General features: G+C 59.0%; 1 protein-coding gene across 1 annotated transcript in view; it reads left to right on the top strand.

Annotated features, from left to right (window-relative positions):
• Nucleotides 1–4239, top strand: part of FUBP3 (far upstream element binding protein 3) — a 37778-nt gene extending 33539 nt beyond the window's left edge. The window contains exons 13-19 of the mRNA XM_040963059.1: nucleotides 332–492; nucleotides 1150–1223; nucleotides 1342–1422; nucleotides 1514–1590; nucleotides 3090–3161; nucleotides 3554–3681; nucleotides 3924–4239. Coding sequence (XP_040818993.1) covers nucleotides 332–492; nucleotides 1150–1223; nucleotides 1342–1422; nucleotides 1514–1590; nucleotides 3090–3161; nucleotides 3554–3681; nucleotides 3924–3932 — 602 coding nt within the window. The 3' untranslated portion in view covers nucleotides 3933–4239. The remainder of the gene's footprint in view (nucleotides 1–331; nucleotides 493–1149; nucleotides 1224–1341; nucleotides 1423–1513; nucleotides 1591–3089; nucleotides 3162–3553; nucleotides 3682–3923) is intronic.
• Nucleotides 4240–18665: the final 14426 nt, after the last annotated feature.

Genomic DNA, 18665 nt, shown 5'->3' with positions numbered 1-18665 from the left:
ACCATTACCCCTGCTCTGGCTGAAGGCCTCCATTGTGCCCCAAGGGACCCTGGCCTTGCAGGAATGCAGGCACTGTCACCTGTGGCCTCTGAGGGCTGAGCCCCAGGAGCCCATAAAGGTTGAGGGCCTGCCTAACTGGTGACACGTGGCTGCCATGTGGCACCTGGGCACCGGCCTGGCTCTGAACAATGTGGACCGTGCTCACATGACAGAATGCCCTGGTTCCAATAAGACCGTCCAGACAGCACAGCCCCAGGTCTGGCCCTCAGGTCTTCCTTCTCAGTGTAAGTGGACCTCGCCCCTTACAGCCCCTCTCTGGTGCCACCTCCAGGGGGTGAGAACATCAAAAGCATCAACCAGCAGTCAGGGGCGCACGTGGAGCTTCAGCGGAACCCCCCTCCCAACACGGACCCGGCCCTGCGGGTCTTCACCATCCGGGGTGTGCCCCAGCAGATCGAAGTGGCCAGACATCTCATCGATGAGAAAGTGGGCGTACGTACAGGGCCCCTCCCCACCCCCCTCGGATGCTCAGAGCACCTGCTCTCACCCAACCCTTCTGCTTCCTGTGCCTGCTGGCGCTCATGTCGCAGGAGGGTCACACACACACACCACACGCCCTGCCACGCTATGGTGAAGCACAGGCAGAAGACCCAGGGAGTAGCAGGCCCTGACCCTCTCCCGCACAGGCCTAGATGAGCAGGGGCAGATCCTCCGCACCCTGCCCTGCCTGCTGGCACCGCCCTGGCAGCGCAGCCCGCCGGCAGTGCTCACTGACTCTGGCTTTAGTTTCAGGCGCCTCAAAGCAGATAAAGAAAGGGAATGTTGATGGAGGACAGATTGGCCAAGCTCACGTCAAGGGGGACGTAGAATGGCAGAGAGCCTTGGGCCAGCCTGAGTTGACGGGAGAGTCAAGCAGGTTGGTCCCTTGCCCAGCGTGGCGCGCCAGGGCAGTGGTGGCGTCAGTTACGCCTCTACAGACACCCCCTCCCCGCCCCATGGGAAGGAAGGGAAGGCTAGTGTGAGTGCCAGGGCCTCTTGCCCCGCTCACCTTCAGCTCCCCGGAAGCTGGTGTCAATCTGGGATGGACTTGGGCATCAGGCAGAGGGGTGTGCACACCGCAGCATGAGAGCCCCCTCTGTGCCCACACAGGGTACCGGTCTCGGGGCACCTGGAGCCTTCGGACAGAGCCCCTTCGGCCAGCCACCCACTGCACCCCACCAAAAGTGAGTCGCTCGCACCTGCCTGGAGGGGCCGGGCCTCACTGTTCTAGGGGTGCCCCGGGTGGAGGGGGTCCTGCAGGAGCCCCCGCCCTGACTCGGAGCCGCTCTTTGTCTCTTACAGCACCTTTCCTCCCCGGGGCTCGGGCTGCCTCCCTGGCATCGCTGCTAAAGTCAATGGGAACCCCCACAGTGCCCCGGTGAGGTAGGTGAGCTGGGCTCCTCCTCTTGGCAGGCTGGGGGAGGAACAGGGGACGTGTCCCACCCTGGAACAAGTGGCTCTTTGTCATCCACAGCGGTCCTCCAGCCTTCCTGACCCAGGGCTGGGGCAGCACTTACCAGGCGTGGCAGCAGCCGGCACAGCAGCTCCCAGGTAAGTGCCAGGGAGGCGGGCAGTGCGCAGGTCTCCCACCCCCAGGCTGGAGCCCCGCCTTGCCACTCCCTAGTGGCTGAGCTCCCACCTTCCTCCCTCCAAACGGCTGTCCCCTCTGTCCCCAGCATCTTCTTAAAACAACATTCTTGCTGCCCCTAAACTCTGAGAAAGCAGAGTCAGATCTGACACTAGGAAAACCAGGCCAAGCCTTGTGCTGCTCCCTGGCCTGCACAGGCCCCTGGGAGTGCTGGGGGCCTCTGTGCTGTGGTAGTGGGATGCAAGCTCGTGTATTTGTCCTGCAGTCCGCCCAGGACCACAGAGCAGGCCCTGCTCAAGGGTGCCAGCTCCCTTGCCTGCCAGGCTCCTCCCATGCCCCCTACACTGGCCAGCAGAAGCAGCACTGTGTGGGCTCAGGCCCAGGCTGACCTCCTCTGGACTCTACCTGGTCTTCTATGGGGGGCAGGGATGGGCTCCAACCAGATCTTGTGTCCCCCAGATCTTCTCAGCATTCCAGCCACATGCCAGGCCCAAGCTGCCCTGTGTGCCCCCTTTTGGCTTCCCCAGCCCCCTGACTCCTCACCATGCCCAGGCCAAAGGTGGAGCCTGGGACACCATTCTGAGGGCATCCAATGGGGATCAAGCTGAAGAGTTCCCCAGTTGAGGCCAGAGGCCGTGGTCTGCTGTGGGCAGGCTTAGCCAAGGCCCGGGCACTACGCTGAGTGCAAGATGCCTTCCCCTATAGCATTGAGCATTGCTTTGCATCATCAGGAGCTTGTGGGCTCCCTGTGGGGTTTGCCTGGTGACATCTTGCATGGGAGCCAAGTTGGGGCCAGGGGTTTGTCAGTACACATTCCCTGCCCCAGTGAAAGGAAGCAGAAGCCATCTTCTCCCCCGTGGGATTCAAGCCTCCTTCCTGGCCTCCAGCAAGCGTGAGCCACCCTTCTCCCCGACACGAGCAGAGCCAGTGTTAGCTGCAAGCTGTACTGAGTAGCATCTGCTGACTGCTGGAGTTGAGCTAACGAAGAGGCAGAGGAGGGGTCCCAACTTGCTGCTATGCTCGGGGCTGTTAGTGTCACCTCCACCCTGGGCAGGACACTACTGCATATCTGCTCCTCAGCCTGGGTCCTTGTGCTGGCCGAGCACCGGCTCCTGCCGCCGCCACACACACCCTTGCACCACTGCCCGCAGCTGCAGAGGGCTCAGAGCGCAGGTGCTCTGGCCATCACCTCGACTGCACTGTGTGCGGTCACCTGCATGTTCCAGAGGGGCAGCGTCCTGCTGTGGAGCAAAGGCCAGGGAAGGCCCTCTGGCCACTCGAAGGCCAGGGCACAGTGCCTGGAGCAGCGCTGCCTAGTGCCCAGGGCTCCCTGCTCGCCACGTTGGTCACACCAGCCTTGCACTGGCTGCAGGAGTTGGAAGGCGGGCAGGGAGCAGGGCACAGTCATGGCCAGGCCAGGAGGCAGCTGGGAAGGCCTGACTGCTTTGTGCTCTTCACACAGGCCAGCAGAACCAGCCGCCGAGCAGCCAGCCCGACTACAGCAAGGCCTGGGAGGAGTATTACAAAAAGCAGAGTAAGTGCCTGCCGATGACTGTGGGGCCGGTGACCGGCTGCAGCCACCCTGCGAGTGGAGCGGCTTCCCTGCAGGTCTTGGCTGGCTCCACGCAGGCAGAGGAATCAGAGAGGGTGCCTGGAACTGGAGCGGTGCCATCTGGCCAGACCCGTTTCCTGGCCTTTCGGGGCTGAGCCGGGACCGGCCCACAGGGTTTCATCCAAGCAAGGCTCGATTGTCCTCTGCCTGCGGTGCGGCCAGCACTGGGAGCCGGAGGGCAGGCGGGTAGCTGAGGCGAACAGTCTTTCTGCAGAAGGCCCCACAGCCCGGGTGGGGGTCCCCACAAGGGGAGCCGGTGTCAGGGCTCTGGGTGTGGGACCCTTCTCCCCGGTAACCTCTGCTTTATCACTCAGGTCACGCCACCAGCAGTGCCCCGCAGGCCAGCTCCCCGCCGGACTACACGCTGGCCTGGGCCGAGTATTACCGACAGCAGGTGGCCTTCTATGGGCAGACGCTAGGGCAGGCCCAGGCCCACAGCCAGGTCTGTAGCCTGCTCCTCTCCTGTGGAGTGGGGATGCCCAGGATGTGGGAGGACGTGCAGGGCCTGGCCGTGCTGGGGGCGGGGGTGTCCTGTCCAGCCCGAGGCTGTTACGGTGGGGAGAAGGCCATGTCCCCACTGGGCCTCCTGCCTGTCAGGTCCCGCGAGAGAGCGTGGCTGTGTGGGTGGGGAGGCAGGACGCCCTCCCGCGGGGGCCTGCCTCACTGGATCCCTTCCGCCCCCAGGAGCAGTAGGAGCCGCTCTGGCCTGCCGCTGGCACGCCCTCCCGCTCCCTCGGAATCAGTGTGAGACCTGCTGCCTGCAGAGGTTTCCGATTTACACACCTTTTCCTGAAGAACCTTGGTTTTGTTCTGTGAAACACTATATTTAGATTAACAGACTTTTTCTAAAAATTGAGGAAATTAGTTACTAAACTTTGCTGATAATCTGTCTCATCATCTTCTTTCAAAGCGTGCTGGGGCGCCTCGGGTAGGGCGCCTCGGGTCGGGGTGCCTCGGGTCGGGGTGCCTCGGGTCGGGGCGCCTCGGGGTGCAGCGCCTCGGGTCGGGGTGTCGGGGTACCTCGGGTCGGGGCGCCTCGGGTCGGGCGCCTCGGGGTGTGGCGCCTCGGGGTGTGGCGCCTTGGGGCGTGCCATTGCAGCCCACTGTTTATTCTGGTTTGCTTGGTTTTCTCCATGTCTTTTTAATTGCAGTTTTGTGTTTTAGGGGTTTTTGTTTGTTTGTTTCTTTGTTTCTTTGTTTTTTGTTTTTTTTTTTTTTTTCCGTTGCAACAGAAAGTGGCTTGGAAGTCTTAGGTGGTATGTAACAAATTCTTTTTAAAATTTTTTAAACAGTATTTAAATATTCTTAAATGTGTAAATTCATTCAATGTTTTACTCTAATTTCTTGTATTTTGGCTGTCTGGTTTTATTGCATTTTTTAAGAGCTGAATTATTATGTATTGTAATTAATTATGTGAATTCTGAATTGAGACAGATAATTGTATTGCTGTCCAACGGGGACTGGGAGGGGCATTTTATAGGATTTTTATAATTTCTAGAGTTCTAAAGGGATAATATAAAAATGCGCTCATGTGTTTAGCATACTTTTTTTTTCATGTTGCCATTTCTGGTTGCAGTTGTGTATCTAAGACCTCCAAGCTTGTTTGAAAAACAAAACAAAAAGCCTTTCTCTATTCTCTCAGAAATATAAATACTGTTATTTTTAATATTAAAAAAGAAATTCAATATAACTTTTAACAAACACTGTGGAACATTAAACCGTATAAAATGTAGTAACTATTTTTTAATTCCAACGTGGGTTTTTTTGCTCTTTTCTTTGAAATATTTTCTTAATATTTGTCAGATTAACTAGATGAATAAATAAATCTAGTATTAACCGCAGTATGAATTAAATAATTTTGATTTAATAAAAGGGATATGATTTCTGATGTTTACTTTAGTGTATCTTGTACAGATAACATGTATTTTTAAAGGAAAAAAGAACGGAATTGAACCTATTTTTTCTGGCATTTTTAATTGACCTGAGGGAACATTCCGTTTAAAATGTACTAAAGTGACCATGTCTGGGTTTTTCTCCTTATTTTCCTTGTAATGCTTGAAATGTCTAACTATTAAAAAAAGGCAGTTGGGACAATGTTATATGCATGTTGTTTTAAAAGTGTTCTTTTTATTTGACTGACAGTTTATTTTACTCTATATAATAAAACTCCCGCAAGATGCTTTTGGGCTCTGTGTCCCATTGCTTGATTTTGCCTACTGCCCTGACACAGGGAAGGAAAGTTCTGGCAGCCCTCACCACTCCCTTGCCCCTGCCCAACTCCTAGACACATGCCCCAGGTACCCGCGTGCCTTGCCCCCACCTGGCTCCGAAATGTGCATGGCACAGGTGCCCACTGTCCTTGCCCTCGCCCGATTCCAAGGCACATGGCCTGGGTGCCAGCTCACCTTGCGCCCACTTGGCTCTGAGGTACACGTGGCTCAGGTGCCAGCTCACTCCATTAAGCCTCTGTGGAAAGCCCTCTCCCATGGCCTCGAGCATCCCAGCGACCTGACACCACAGCAGGTTGCAGAATAGAGCTGGAAGAGTCTGGAGGGAGCACAGCCAGATTGGCTATGCATCAGCACTCTCTCCCTGCACCCCTGCCCTGGCATGCTTGCTGCTGCCACCTGGCACCCAGCCCCCAGGACTCACCTGGGTGTGTGGCGCTCATGGTCTCAGTCCTGTGCCCACAGCAGGAACACTGTTGCTAAGAGGTACCAGCCAGGTCACTGCCTTCGTTTTATGGCTTTCATGTGTGAAGTAGGGTATCCCTGTCGACAGGGTGTGGCTTCAGGACACAGTACAGCAGGGTGTTGGGGTCACTGCCATGGACGGGTGCGAAGGGACAAGGGTTGCCCCCCACGGGCTCCTCACTGCCCAGCCTGGAAGGCTTTCCCTTTGGCCTAACAGGTGCATGTGTGTGAGCAGAGCACACTTAGCCCTGCTGGCGGTCGCAGGGACAAGCTCCCTGGTTTGCCCCTACCTCCTGCAAGGAGGTGACCCCTGAAGGTCCAGAAGGAACAGGGAGTGCCGCCCACTGCGGCCATCGCAGGCCTATTGAGAGCCGGAAGACAGACAGGAGATGTGGCATCTTTAACTACACCTCCAGAGAATCGAGTCTGACGTTGAGAAATTGAACAGTGAAAGCCGCTGGGGGTGGGGTGGGGGTGGGGCCGAGCAAGTCCTGCGCCGCTGATGGCGGTAATGGGACAGGGAGAAGGCATCATGGTCAAGTCTTCCTTCTAATTCATCTTCCAAGCTCCGTGCCAAAACAGCATTTGGCGTGGTTCACAGGGAGCGATTGTGTGATAATGAACCCTAAGGTGTCCCTTAATTGAAAACTGAGCTTTGCGGTTGGTGCCAAGAGTCATAAATGGCGCAGGCTTGCGGGAGGATGCATTTTCTTAAATGTATCGGTAAGTACAGATTAGCGCTGTCCCCAGTGAAATGCCCATACTATAAATTATGGAAATCTCTCTCTCTCTTTTCTCTGATGCAGTCTTTTATTGGGGGAGAGGGGGAGTGCAGTCCAGGAGGCAGGGGGAGGGGAGAAAGTTTGCAAGCATCTGAAATTTGGCCTCATTAACATGGCGCCCGCAGAGGACGGTTTTCATCAGCAGTCTGGTGTCCGGCTAAGGCTAAAGTGCTCGGAATGTACCAAGTTCAACGAGCATGTTCCATTAAGAAAGCTGCGTGGTCATCACTCGAAGGGCAGGCAGTGTGCAGGGAGGTGGGGCAGGGCAGGGCCCACACAGGCTCTGCCAGCCGTCCTAGTTCTGTGTCTAGGCAGCTCCCAACCCCACTTCACAGCCCTGACTCTCAGAGGGCTGGCTGGGGGTACTCCACCCCCAAGGAGCCGGAGCCAAGAGGGCACAGGGCACCCCACAGTCAGAACCTGACTCGCTTGGGATCCGCTGGGGCCCAGCTGGGACCCAGCTGGGGTGTCTCAGATGGGCTGGTGCAAATGGGCCCGTTAGACTCCCGGAAATTAATGAACAGAAAGTGGCTCGGTGCGCAATTCCATGGGGGATGCCGGCTCGCCCCATGCCTGTGCACTACAAGAGAAGTGAAGGCAGCAAGCGCTTTTGCACTGGCCACAGTGGCCCTCGCTGACCTCCGATCCAGAGCCAGCGGGGTGTCCTGGCCCATGCTTGGCACTGCACCCTGCAGCTGGGCAGGCCTCTTCCTGCTTGGCGGCGGAGGGCTCTGAGCTGGCCCTGACACCTTCCTTGTCTCACAGGAACAGGCAGGGCCAGCTCTGGGCCAAGTTCTGTGCTATTCTTGGTGAGACTTCTGGGCAGAAGGCGACCACTGCCCACAGGAAGCTAGTTGGGGAGGCGGTGGAAGATCCAACATTGAGGTGCTACACCCAATGCGAGATCCAGGAAAAACTCCTACCTCCTGGCTTCAGTCTGGCCCCACTCGGCCATTGCAGACATTTGGGGAATGAAACAGAGGATGGAAGATCTTACTGTCTCTCCCTTTCTCTGTAACTCTGCCTTTCAAATAAAAATCAAAAAGAAATCTTAAAAAAAAAAAAGAAAAAGAAAAGAACGGTCCCAAGCATAGTGTCCTACTGAGTCCTGGGGCTGTTGAGTTGGTGGCTTAAAGCTGATGAGTTGACAATATCTGGTAAAAGAGGGTCCAGTGTCCAGCCCAGCCAGGAAGAGTGCCTCAGCTTCTCGCTAATTCAGACCCTGGGAGGCAGTGGCAATGGCTTCAGTGTCTGGGTCCCTACACCCAGAGCCGGATGGAGCTCCTGGCTCAGTTGGGACAGCAAACCTACACATGGAAGCTCTGTCTCTCAAACAAACCTGGAAACGTTTTTCAAAATAGCGTGTATAGAAGCACACAGGCAGCTGCTGCTCTCGCAGCCCTGCCGGCAGGAGTCCGCCCCTGCATTGGGCTGCTCTGGTCGGACCCTGCTGACCTGTGTGTGGGAATTGTGCTTCCGTGGTGGCAGTGTTGGGGCGGGGGATGCTCGGGGTGATTAGGTCAGTGATCTGGACTTTATTTGAAAGGCAGAGAGATGGAGCAAAAGAGATACACAGCTCCTCCATCTTCTGGTCCACTCCCCAACCACACACAACAGCCACAGCGAGACAAAGTCAAAGCCAGGGCACAGAACTCCATCCAGGTCTCCATGTGGATGGCAGGGCCTTAAGTGCACAGGCCCATCTCCCACTGCTTTCTCGGGCGCATTAGCAGGGAGCTGGGATTTGAAGCAAATCCAGGACTCAACTCAGGCATTCCAAGTAGCGACTGAATCTGTGCCCTCTATTCTATTCTGGATAACTCACACAGTGTCAGCAACAGAAAACAGACTAGCCCTGGGTGTGGTAATAAAGCGTTGGCATTCGCAAGCGATCCAACACCGTCTCCATGATGAAGCGGCATCCACTGTTTCCCCTTCCTTTTGGGCGCAGTGCACATTCCGTGATAGACATGAGGAAACAACACTCAACAGGTTCCCGCTGTGGACATGGAAGTCGCAGAGCCAAAATGGGGACCTCAGGCTGCCCATAGGTGAGGACAGATCAGGCAGGTGAACACGCCACACCCAGCTCAGTCCCTGTGGGGCCGAGCAGGCTCATCCCATCTGGGCTGTGTGGACACTCAGGCATGTGTTTGAGCCTTCCCTGTGGGAGGAGCCAAGGGGTTCAGCATGCACCAGCTCCCCACTTTTATCTCTTGTCCTCCCTGCCCCCCAACTTCTGCCAGGTGCAGGATAGCCACCTGCCACGCAGCACCCCAAGAGAGGCTGTAGGCCGCAGTGAGTCTGGACTTGTGTTGCATGACTCCCACAAGCAGCCTCTGTAACCTAAAACCAACACCAGGCTTGGCATTGACCCCCACAGGGGTTCCCCAGGAGGTCATGACCCCAGCCCCAGCTCACAGCTCCCCTGGAGTCACAGCAGTGAAGCCATTGGGAGTGAACAGTGCCCAAGGGTAGCTCTAGAACCCCACACCCTGCTACATGTGGCAGGTGTGCGGGCGACACTTTGGCCAGAGATTGGATGAATCAAGTTTGATCAATTTTGGCTGCCAACGACACTGAGGGGGCGTCCTGTCTGCGCCTCTTGCATCAAAATCTCCAATCTTGACTTTCCTGAGAAGCGGGTTCCTTGGCCCTTGGCTAGGAACCTGGCCCCTGCGGCTGTCCAGTTGTCTTTCTGTGCCAGCAGTTATGCTGAGCATGGCCACCCTCCCCCGAGGTCACCTATCTACGTGCAGGTATTTCTGCAGGACCGCCCCCTCTTCAGTCAAGGGGACAGACAGCCGGCTCTGCCCCACCTGGGACAGTAGGTGAGCTTTGCAGCTTTGCAAGAGCCCATCTGTCTGTCTCAATTACCCTCCCTCGAGACTGCACGCTACACACAGGCATGTTTTCCAAACTGTGATGGGCTGGGGCTTGTTGTTCAATTCAAATCACAGTAAAATATATTTGAACTGTTTTTATTATAACTAAAACATATTTTTTTATTGGAAAGGCAGATTTGCAGAGAAAGATCTTCCATCCACTGGTTCACTTCCCAATTGGCCTCAACGGCCTGAGCTGAGCATATCCGAAGTTAGGAGCCAGGAGCTTCTTCTGGGTCTCCACACGGGTGCAGGGTCCTGAGGCTTTGGACCTTGTACTACTGCTTTTCCAGGCCACAAGCAGAGAGCTGGAAGGGAAGTGGAGCAGCTGGGTAACAAATCGGTATCTACATGGGATCCTTGCAGATGCAAGGTGAGGATTTAGCCACTAGGCTACCACACTGGGCCCCCTGATTGTCATTTGAACTCATACTCTCTAGTACATTATAAAAAGCCTGTCCATATTGCTGAGCCATTTCTGTCCTTGTGCCAACCCAATGCTGTGTCGACAGTTGGACACTCAGACAAGCCCTGCAGTTTTGCTGTCCCTCAGAGTCACCATGGCTACTCTCAACCCGTTGGGGCTCGCTGTAAATTTTCAGATCAGCCTGTCAGCCCCTTGTTTTCCACCAAAAATGCTATGAAGTTCCAGAGTTTAGATTGGGATTGCATTAAATCAATCAATCAGTTAGGGGAGAATTGACACCCTAATAATACTGAGGTTTCAATTCTTGGACATGGTATGTCCCTTCTTTTGTTTAGTTCTTTGATTTCTATCTATATTGAGTGTTTATCAGTCTGGACGGACTACTCATATTTTTCTTCATTAATCCCTGGGCCTAATTTTGGTTTTAATTTCTTTCTTATAGTGACCTTGAGTCTAATGACTTTACTGTAGTTCATGTGTTAATTCTAATGGTAGGATTTTCTACGTTCACAATTGTATCATTCATGAATGATAAAGGGTTTTTTTTCCTCCCCAATATTTTGCCATTTATTTCTTGTATTTGTTATTTGATCTGATTGGCAGAGAAAGACAGAGAGCCCCTAGCCTCTGATTCACTTCCCAAGCACCCACAACAGCCTAGGGACCAACACCAGCAAGCAGCAGCTTCCACATGGATGGCAGGGACCCAACTGTCTTTTCATAGGATCTGCTTTTAGAGGGAGCCAGAACCTGGAGTCACCCCAGGTTCACCCTGGAGTCACCCTGCTATCACCCTGTTTGGGGCACTGAGATGTGGGGAGAGGGCCTCTGTCTTGCTAAAGGACTACCCCGCCCCAGGGAGACACTGGACAGAAACCAGGTCCAAAGTGGGACCTGAATGCCTTAACAGGCTGGCGTGTTAACTCAAATGTCTACCCGCTGACAAGACCTCCAGCACGTGGACGAAGGAAAGTAAAGAGAATGGGCATTCTAATCTTCATGGTTGTAGAGAAAAGGCTTTCAAACATTCAGCATTGATTCCACTTGCTGGGGGACCAGAGTTGTGGCATGGCCGGTAAGTTTAGGATTCCAGCATCTTGTATTAGAGTAGTGGTTCAAGTCTGGGATACCCTGATTCCCTTCCAGCTCCCTGGAAATGTGGCCCAAGTACTCAGAGCCGTGCCAACTCCTGAGCCATTACCGCGACTCCCTGAGGTCTGCCCTCATGAATGATGTGCTGGAGTCCATTCCAGGCACTTCACTATGGAATACAGGCCTCCGAGATGGGGGTGCTTCACCACCAAGCCAAATGCCTACCCGTCACAGTTCACTGTCCTTCAGTGTGGGAAGGTTCTGAGTACTGCTGTGCTGGTGGATGGGCGCGCCGAGGGAAGGCGTTCTCATTTTCTGTAGGCTGTCTGATGTTCAACAATTCCCCCCGAGTCTTCCTCAGCCCTTTTAGCTCAGTTTCTGTCACCCAGCTCTTCTTGAGAACTGTCCACTTATGCCCTCAGCCTGAGCTCCCAGTGTGCGGACCCCAGCCCTGAGTCCTCGGGTATAGCTTGTCATTCTTGGTAGGAAACTAGAGTGCTGGGGGCTGGCACTGTGGCACAGCCACTAAACTGCCGCCTGCAAAGTTAACCTCCCATCTGGGTGCCAGTTCAAGTCCTGGCTGCTCTACTTCAGATCTAACTCCCTGTTAATGCCCCAGAGAAAAAGCAACAGCAGGTGGCCCAAGTGTTCAGACTGCTGCCACCCAAGTCCTGGGTCTCCAGGCTTTGGCTGGTCCTGCCCCTGTTGTGGCCATTTGGGGAGTGAACCAACCAATGGAAGTTCAGTCTCATTTGCTCTATAACTCTACCTTTCAAATAAAATAAATATATCTTTAAAATTTTTAAAAGTTGTGTTAGGTCACAAATACTGAGCAAAGGGGCCGTCGGTGTGGGGTGGCTCCTGTCCTCTCCTGCCCTTCTTCATGTTTCCTTGGGAACTATGGACCTCCCCAAGGCCCCCTCCTTCTTGCAGAGGGGGTACTGAGTCTTGAGCCCCTTCTGCTGGGATTCTGTGACTGCTATCACCCTGTTTGGGGCACTGAGATGTGGGGAGAGGGCCTCTGTCTTGCTAAAGGACTACCCCGCCCCAGGGAGACACTGGACAGAAACCAGCCAGGTCCTCTCTGTGCTGGGAAGGGTCAGTACACGGCAAGCTGTGCTCGACTGCTGTTGGGAATTGAACATGTGCCTCGGCAAAGGAGCGTGGGTGCCAGAGGAGCTGATGGCCGGCTGGCCAGGTCTTGCCACCTTCTCCTGGGAGCAGGGGGACAGTTCAGGGCACAGAGTCACAGTGAGGCAGAAGAGTGGCTGGCAAGCAGGTTGCAGGTGGAGGCCAGGGAAGCCCAATGGGGACAAGCGGGCCAGGAGCAGGGGCATCTGGCACTGGGCTCAGCAGCTCCCTACCGTGTCCCAGCAGGTGCGGAGTGGTGGATAAGGACCGCAATTCTAAAGATTTGGGTTGCCAGCAGCTGCTAAGCTTTTCCAGAATTGCAATTGCCAGAGATGCGGTACCAGACTAGAGGCCTCACCGTCCCTCCAGAGGCTGCTTGGGCTCCCCCTCACTGAGCACCCACTCAGAGACTGGAAGATTCAGACAAGGCCTCTCTGGTCTGGGAATGGCTCAGCAGGGGCTTTGGGACTCCTCCCTGCACACTGTGTCCCAGTTTTCCCACACCCTGGCACCCCAGGCAACGAGAGCATCTCCCCTGCCCACTGGAACAGCCTCTAGGGGCTGACTGGTCACACATGGGCACCTGACTGTGAAATGTCACCCATCTCCTTCCTGCCTGGGCTGTGATGGCAAGGCTGTTGCAGTCTTTCTGTGACTATGAGAACAGAAGCGGAGAGGCGTGTCTTCTGACTCTCACACACTGGCATGGGTGGAAAACAGCCCCTTGTGATGCAGCCACAGTGGAGGTCAGAGTCACAGTGGTTTGGTGATTGTGGCGTTCCTGGCTGAACCACTCCGTTCCTCGGGGCTCAGCTGCCCCTTCTGGGAGTGGACCATACCAAGGCACCTGTCTAAGGGTGCTAGGGTGAGGATGGAGATACTGTGTGGGCAGTTCACAGCAGCTGGCACACAGACTCCTGGGCATCCTGCTCTGCTCCCACGGCCTGTGGTTTTGCCCTCAACCCCCTCGGCAGGTGATGCGTGTTGCCTGCCCTGTGCCATCTGTGTTTGCAAACGCCCAGCACGGGCAAGTATCTTTTTGCTTAATGAAGAGGCAGGATATTTACCACATGGCAGGTTTATCTCCAGCCTAGGAGCTGTTCAGGCCTTGCCTTCTGCCCTCCTCAACAGCTCTCCTGGCGATGGGGGCAGTGTTGTTGCCATTTTTTGCTGATGAAAAAACTGTCAGAGAGGGGGGAGTGGTGGCACCTGCTGGAGGCAGCCAAACTGGCCCAGAGGCCCCAAACACACGGGGGCTGAGTGGCTTTAGACAGGCAAGGGCAGCGGTAAGAATGACAGCCATGCTGCTGAACTACCCCTGCGTGGGCACATCCATGTGGGGACTTTCTCAGCAGAGGCTGGGGAACCACTGACTACCCAGAGTCCTGGTGGAGTGGCCGCTCTGCACTAGGGGAGCAGGTGGAGTACAGGAGTCACCGAGTGCAAGTCCCTGTCCTAGCCCCCTGCACGCTGGGACAGCACCAGCAGGTGCAAGAGCAGAGACACAGAAACCGCTAGCTAGAGCCCTCCGCTGGAGGGAGGGGGCGCTCCCGCGGGAGACGGGGCAGGACAGGGTCGGCATGGGCTCTTTCTACCCCCCCACCCCCACTCCAAGACGTGGCGGACAGCTGGTGAGAGTGAGGGGATGGGTATCAAGCGCAGCCCCACCACCTGCCCCACCCAGCCCCTCCTCCCTTTATGCTTCTTCCTGTTTTCCCTGGTGGCCCAAACACCTCACTCCTTCCTCCTTACCGGGGCTCTGGAGGGACCTCGCCTGCCTTGCTTCAGCTCCTGGTTCTCCTAGCTTCTCTCCCGCCAGCCCCCCTCTGCCTCCAGAGTTTGTGACTCTGTCCCTCCTGAGAGCCCAGGCTCCCTACTCGGCAGCCCTCTCTTGCCTCTTGGATCCGTCGAGGCTGGGCCGCTCGATCGCTAAGATCGCCCAGCTAACTGGGGGGAAGCGGGTGAGGACCAGCCAAAACACCCCGGGAAACTTTAATTACGTTGTGCACGAGATGTGTGAGAGTGGGGGGCCGCTGTCCTGGTCCACCGCGCCTTGCCCTCCAGCCCCGACACTGGCGGGCCCCAAGTCCCTGCCACGGAGGCGGTTCGTGCAGCCCGGGGCAGCTGTGCGTTGGCACGCATCGCAGTGGCGCCCTGGAGTACCAAGCCGCCCTGCCAGAATGGGGGCCGAGTTCGGGGAATGGGGCGACACAGGGCGCCACGCGAGGCAGGAACCCCCGGGCTCAGAGCGGGCAAGAAAGACACAGAGCAAGGGAGCCCACGAGGGGCCGGTGGCAGGAATGCCGCGCGCCTTGGTCAAGAGGGGAGCGTGGCAGGCAGCGCGAGGTGGAGCGGCGGGCCGGGGACAGCGCGGGGACCGTGCCGGACGCGGCTGTGCGCAACAGCGCGGCGGCTGGGGCGCGGCGCGACCACCTTCCCCCTTTCTTCCTGGGGCCCATTCCGGCCGATCGATACCTGCGCGGGACCTGCCCCCGCCGCTAATATCTTTTTAATGAGTTCTCGGGGCTTAAAGGCGGCGCGCTCTGCCTCCAGGGTGGATTTTCCCCGGCAGATGTTTCGGAGGCGGGCACGGGGGGCCCCGGGAGGGACACAAATCCACCGCCCAGGGCGGGCGACTTTGGACTAAAGTTCAGAAGAAAGGCAGGCTTTCACTCGGCCCCCAAAAAATGTATTTCTCAGCGGACAATGGGCTCTTTTCTGTGCCTCCGAAAGCTGGCGGGGTGGGAGGGTGGGGGACCCATGCGCCCCGGGCCCCGCCTGGCAGATTCTCCGGCTCCCGCGCCCCGGCTGGAACCGCCCAAGCGAGACGACCTCGACGTCAGGAGCCGGACGCTCGCTTCGCAGATCAGCACCCGGGAGTCGAGCCTCGCTGCGCCTGCCAGAACGAAATCCACCCGTGGGCTGGGCTGTGGGGGCCTGCCGAGCCCTGCCCGGCTCCCCATTACCCTCGGGACTGGCGCAGGTGCGGCTGCCGGGCCCCTCGGGGCGCGCGCCCTGGCATCGCTGGGAAGCAGCCTGATTCTCTGGGCGCAACCGAGGTGGAGAGGGAACCCTGACCGCCTCCTCCCAGGCGCTGCGCTCTGCACCCGCAGAGGATAGAAACGGGGATGCCCGGATTTTTCCCTCCTCCCTTACAGCCCCTCAGGCCCCGGGTGCGTGGGTCCGACGGCGCCGCCACTGTCTCTCGCTCTGCGCGGGGCAAGGCGGGACCCCGGGCTGCGAGAGTGACCTCCGAGGAGCCGCGGCCGATTGATTCGTTCCGCCCGGAGCCGGGCAGCGGGATGGGGCCCGGGCGGCGGCGGCGGCGGCGGCGGCGGTGTTGGGGATAAAGATGTTCTGACCGCGGGGGAGGGGGCGCTGGGCGGGCAGCGGGGCCATTCACTCCTGGCCCGGCCCCTCGGGAAGCCGCGCCGAAGAAAGGGGGCCGGGGCCTATTCAGGCCCTACGAGCCGCCCACAATGGGCCGATATACTGGGGGCCTCTCTATTAACGCCCATGAATATTAAAGACCTCGCCAAGCGGCGGCCCGCGGGCGAGCGGGGCGGGGTGAGGTGGCGCAGAGGCCGGGCCGAGGGGAGGGGGCTTCGGCACCCCGGGCCCCACGAAAACCTCCGCGGCTGCTTCGCTGGCCGTCCCTGTAGAGTGAAGCGTCTCCCCTGGCAGTGTCGCCACGCGGGGAAATGCAAGCGCGGGGCGTCTTGGTCCCCGATTCCAAGGGCCCGAACTTGGGCGCCCCCTAAGAGCTCCCGTTTCCTGAAGCGCGCGCCGGGTGCGGTGGAAGCGGGGGTGAGCGAGGAGACGCCCCAGGTTCTCGGGCCCTCAGGCTGGGGTGGGGGCTGTCTGGGGCTTCCCCACTTGTCTCGCCCCCAGCAGCAACCCCCTGGCCGCCGTCAGAGTCCTAACTCAGCTCTTCCCCTTCTGACCCAGAGCAGAGGTTTGGAACCCAAATGCCGCCCACCCTGCTCCCCCACGACGCAGGGACGACCGATTCCGGGGCTTTCTCAGTGGGACGCGATCTGGGAATTGACAGAATCCTCAAGGACTCCTGGGGAGAAAGTAACCCAAAGAGAAGGCAGAAAACTGTTCACGAGCCCCGACTCAGGCCGTGGCGCGGGCTGGACGTAAAGGCGTCTACCCGGCCCTGCGCGCTCTCCCGGAGCCGCGGGGTCGCATTCCGCGCTTAGGAACTAGGGCGCTCCGGCCTGCAGTCCCTTCCTTTCGGGGCGCCATCTCCTTCCACCTGCTCCCCGGAGAAACCAAGACCCAGGCGTCAAGTTAGGTTGCCGGGTCTCCAACACCGGCCTCCGGCGCTCACTCACTCAGGAACCCGCGGGCGGAGCCGGCGTGAGCCGCGGCCGGCATCCAGAGTCAGGCGCAGGTGCCGGGACTCTCCGGGACTCCTCCGCAGCGCTGCCCTCTGCCGGTGCCCTATCCCCGCGGTCCTGCACGCACCCCCGGCTCGCCCCGGGGGTCAGTCTGGAGACCGACCAGGGCTCGGGGTCTGCAGGGTACAAGGCTACCTTCCGAGACCGGCAGGGATGCGGGAGACCACTGGCCGGATCTAGGGGTGCAAGGGCCCTGGACCTATGCGCACCAGGTGTCAGGCCGGCTTAGCAGCGGAGGGGCCTCTGCCACGGGGCCTTCAAATAGGGGCTCGCTGGTGAGAGGCGCTGTCCTTGTCCCAGCACGCAGGCGCTGGCTGCACGCTGCGGATAAGGCCTGCGGAGTCGCGAAGCGCAGAGGAACCTGGAGATCGTTAACACCTGGAGCCACTGCGGTTCCCCTTCCCCGGTGGAGGGCGCGGTGGCGAGGTGGAGTTAGGCAGGTGTGTCTGAGGCCGCAGCCCCGGGCTCAGGCTAATCAGGGCGGCAGCAGAGCCTGCAGACAACGGTGGCCTCCCCACCGTGGCTCCCGGCTCGGCGACTCCGTGCTTCTGGAGAGGGACCGCTCTGGGCGCTCCGAGGTGTCTGGGAAGCCGGGCGCAAGAAGTCCATGCATTGGTGGGGGAGGAAGGGAGAGAAAAAGCGGGCGGCTCAGAGGGAGTGCCCTGTCGCAGGTAACAGCTCAGCCGGGAGCCGGGAGCCGGGAGGGCGAGAGCACCGCGGCCTGGCCGGGGGCTGCTCGCTCGCTCTTCAGCGCGGCCGCTCCCACGTAGGACGCGGTTCCTTGCGGCCCTGCTGTGTCCTGCGGGAAAAGCCTTTCTCCAGCGACCGGTGGCCTGAGCGGATCGCGGGCTGACCTTCCCGACCACCGACCTAGCCATCCGTAGGCCTGGAAGCACGGGTGCCCACGAAGCCGGCAGGGGTGCGCCCAGCCCCGACGGCGGCGGTCCCGGCAGCCTCCCAGCGGCCCGGCCTGAGTTTTGCAGTGGGCTGCGCAGAGCGAGCCGGGCGGCTGGCGCGGCCCGTTTGAAGCGAAGCGCAGGCTTCCGCAGCTGAGCACGGCGCGAGCAGGGGCTTGGAGGCTGCCGCCAGCTTCGAGCGACCACCGCAGGCTGGGACTGGGGGCAGGAGGGGGGCGTGCAGCCCCGAGCAGGGCAGCGCCGGAGAGGGTCGGAGCGCAAGCCCGTCTGGGCAGCGGGGTGCGATGGACCAGCGGTGCGGGAGGGATGAAGGGAAGGCCCAGCCTGTGGAGCGGGGCGGGCGGTGGTAAGCGAGCGCGGATCTTGCCTGGGACTCGGAGGTGAGCTGAGCCCGCGGCACCCGAAGGCCCGGCTGGGTCCCTGGAGTCCGGGCCTCGCCGTGCCCCCTCCCCTGTCTCCCCTTCGCTCCTCTCAGTCTTCCCGCCGCCGGCGGAGCCGCCCTCCCTGCCTAGCGCTTCCCACGGGGAGAGGAGGAGGAGGAGGAGGAAGAGGTGGGGGGGGAGGGCCGGGATGGAGGGAGGAGCAGAGGGGGCTGTTCCGAGCAGGCCGCGCGCCCCCGCCGCGAAGCTGCTCGCGCCCGGCCGGCCGGGTACCACCAGTCTGTCCTCGACGTCAGGGGGGTCATTAATAACCAATTAGGAGGGTCACTGCGGCTCCTATAAAAGCGCAGCGATTTTGCCGAAGGGAAGACGGTCCCGAGCGGGCGGGCGCGCGTGAGGCCCTCGTAGCCACTGCTCTCCGCAGCCGCCCGCCTCCCTCCCTCGCGGCCCGCAGCCCCCGCGTCGCCGCCGCCTCCACCCGCGCCTCTCGGCGCGCCGCCTCTCACCGCCTCCTAGGCAGCTTCGCCCCTCTCCTCCCGTCGGCCTCGCGGCCCCCGGGTCCCTTGCCTCCTCTCCTCCCAGCCAGGCCCTCCCGCGTCCTCCTCCAGCCCCTACTACCCATCCCCAGCACCTACGCACCCACCCACCCCAGCACTGCACCGCTTCCCTTCCTTCTCGTCCTCCGTCGCTGCAGCCTGCGCCTAGCTCTCCCG

The sequence above is a fragment of the Ochotona curzoniae genome, unplaced genomic scaffold (genome assembly GCF_017591425.1).
Source record: "Ochotona curzoniae isolate NIBS_2020 unplaced genomic scaffold, NIBS_Ocur_1.0 scaffold_3208, whole genome shotgun sequence".
Lineage (NCBI taxonomy): Eukaryota > Metazoa > Chordata > Mammalia > Lagomorpha > Ochotonidae > Ochotona > Ochotona curzoniae.
The sequence above is the reverse complement of the archived record's forward strand: the minus strand, read 5'-3'. Positions and strand labels throughout refer to the sequence as shown.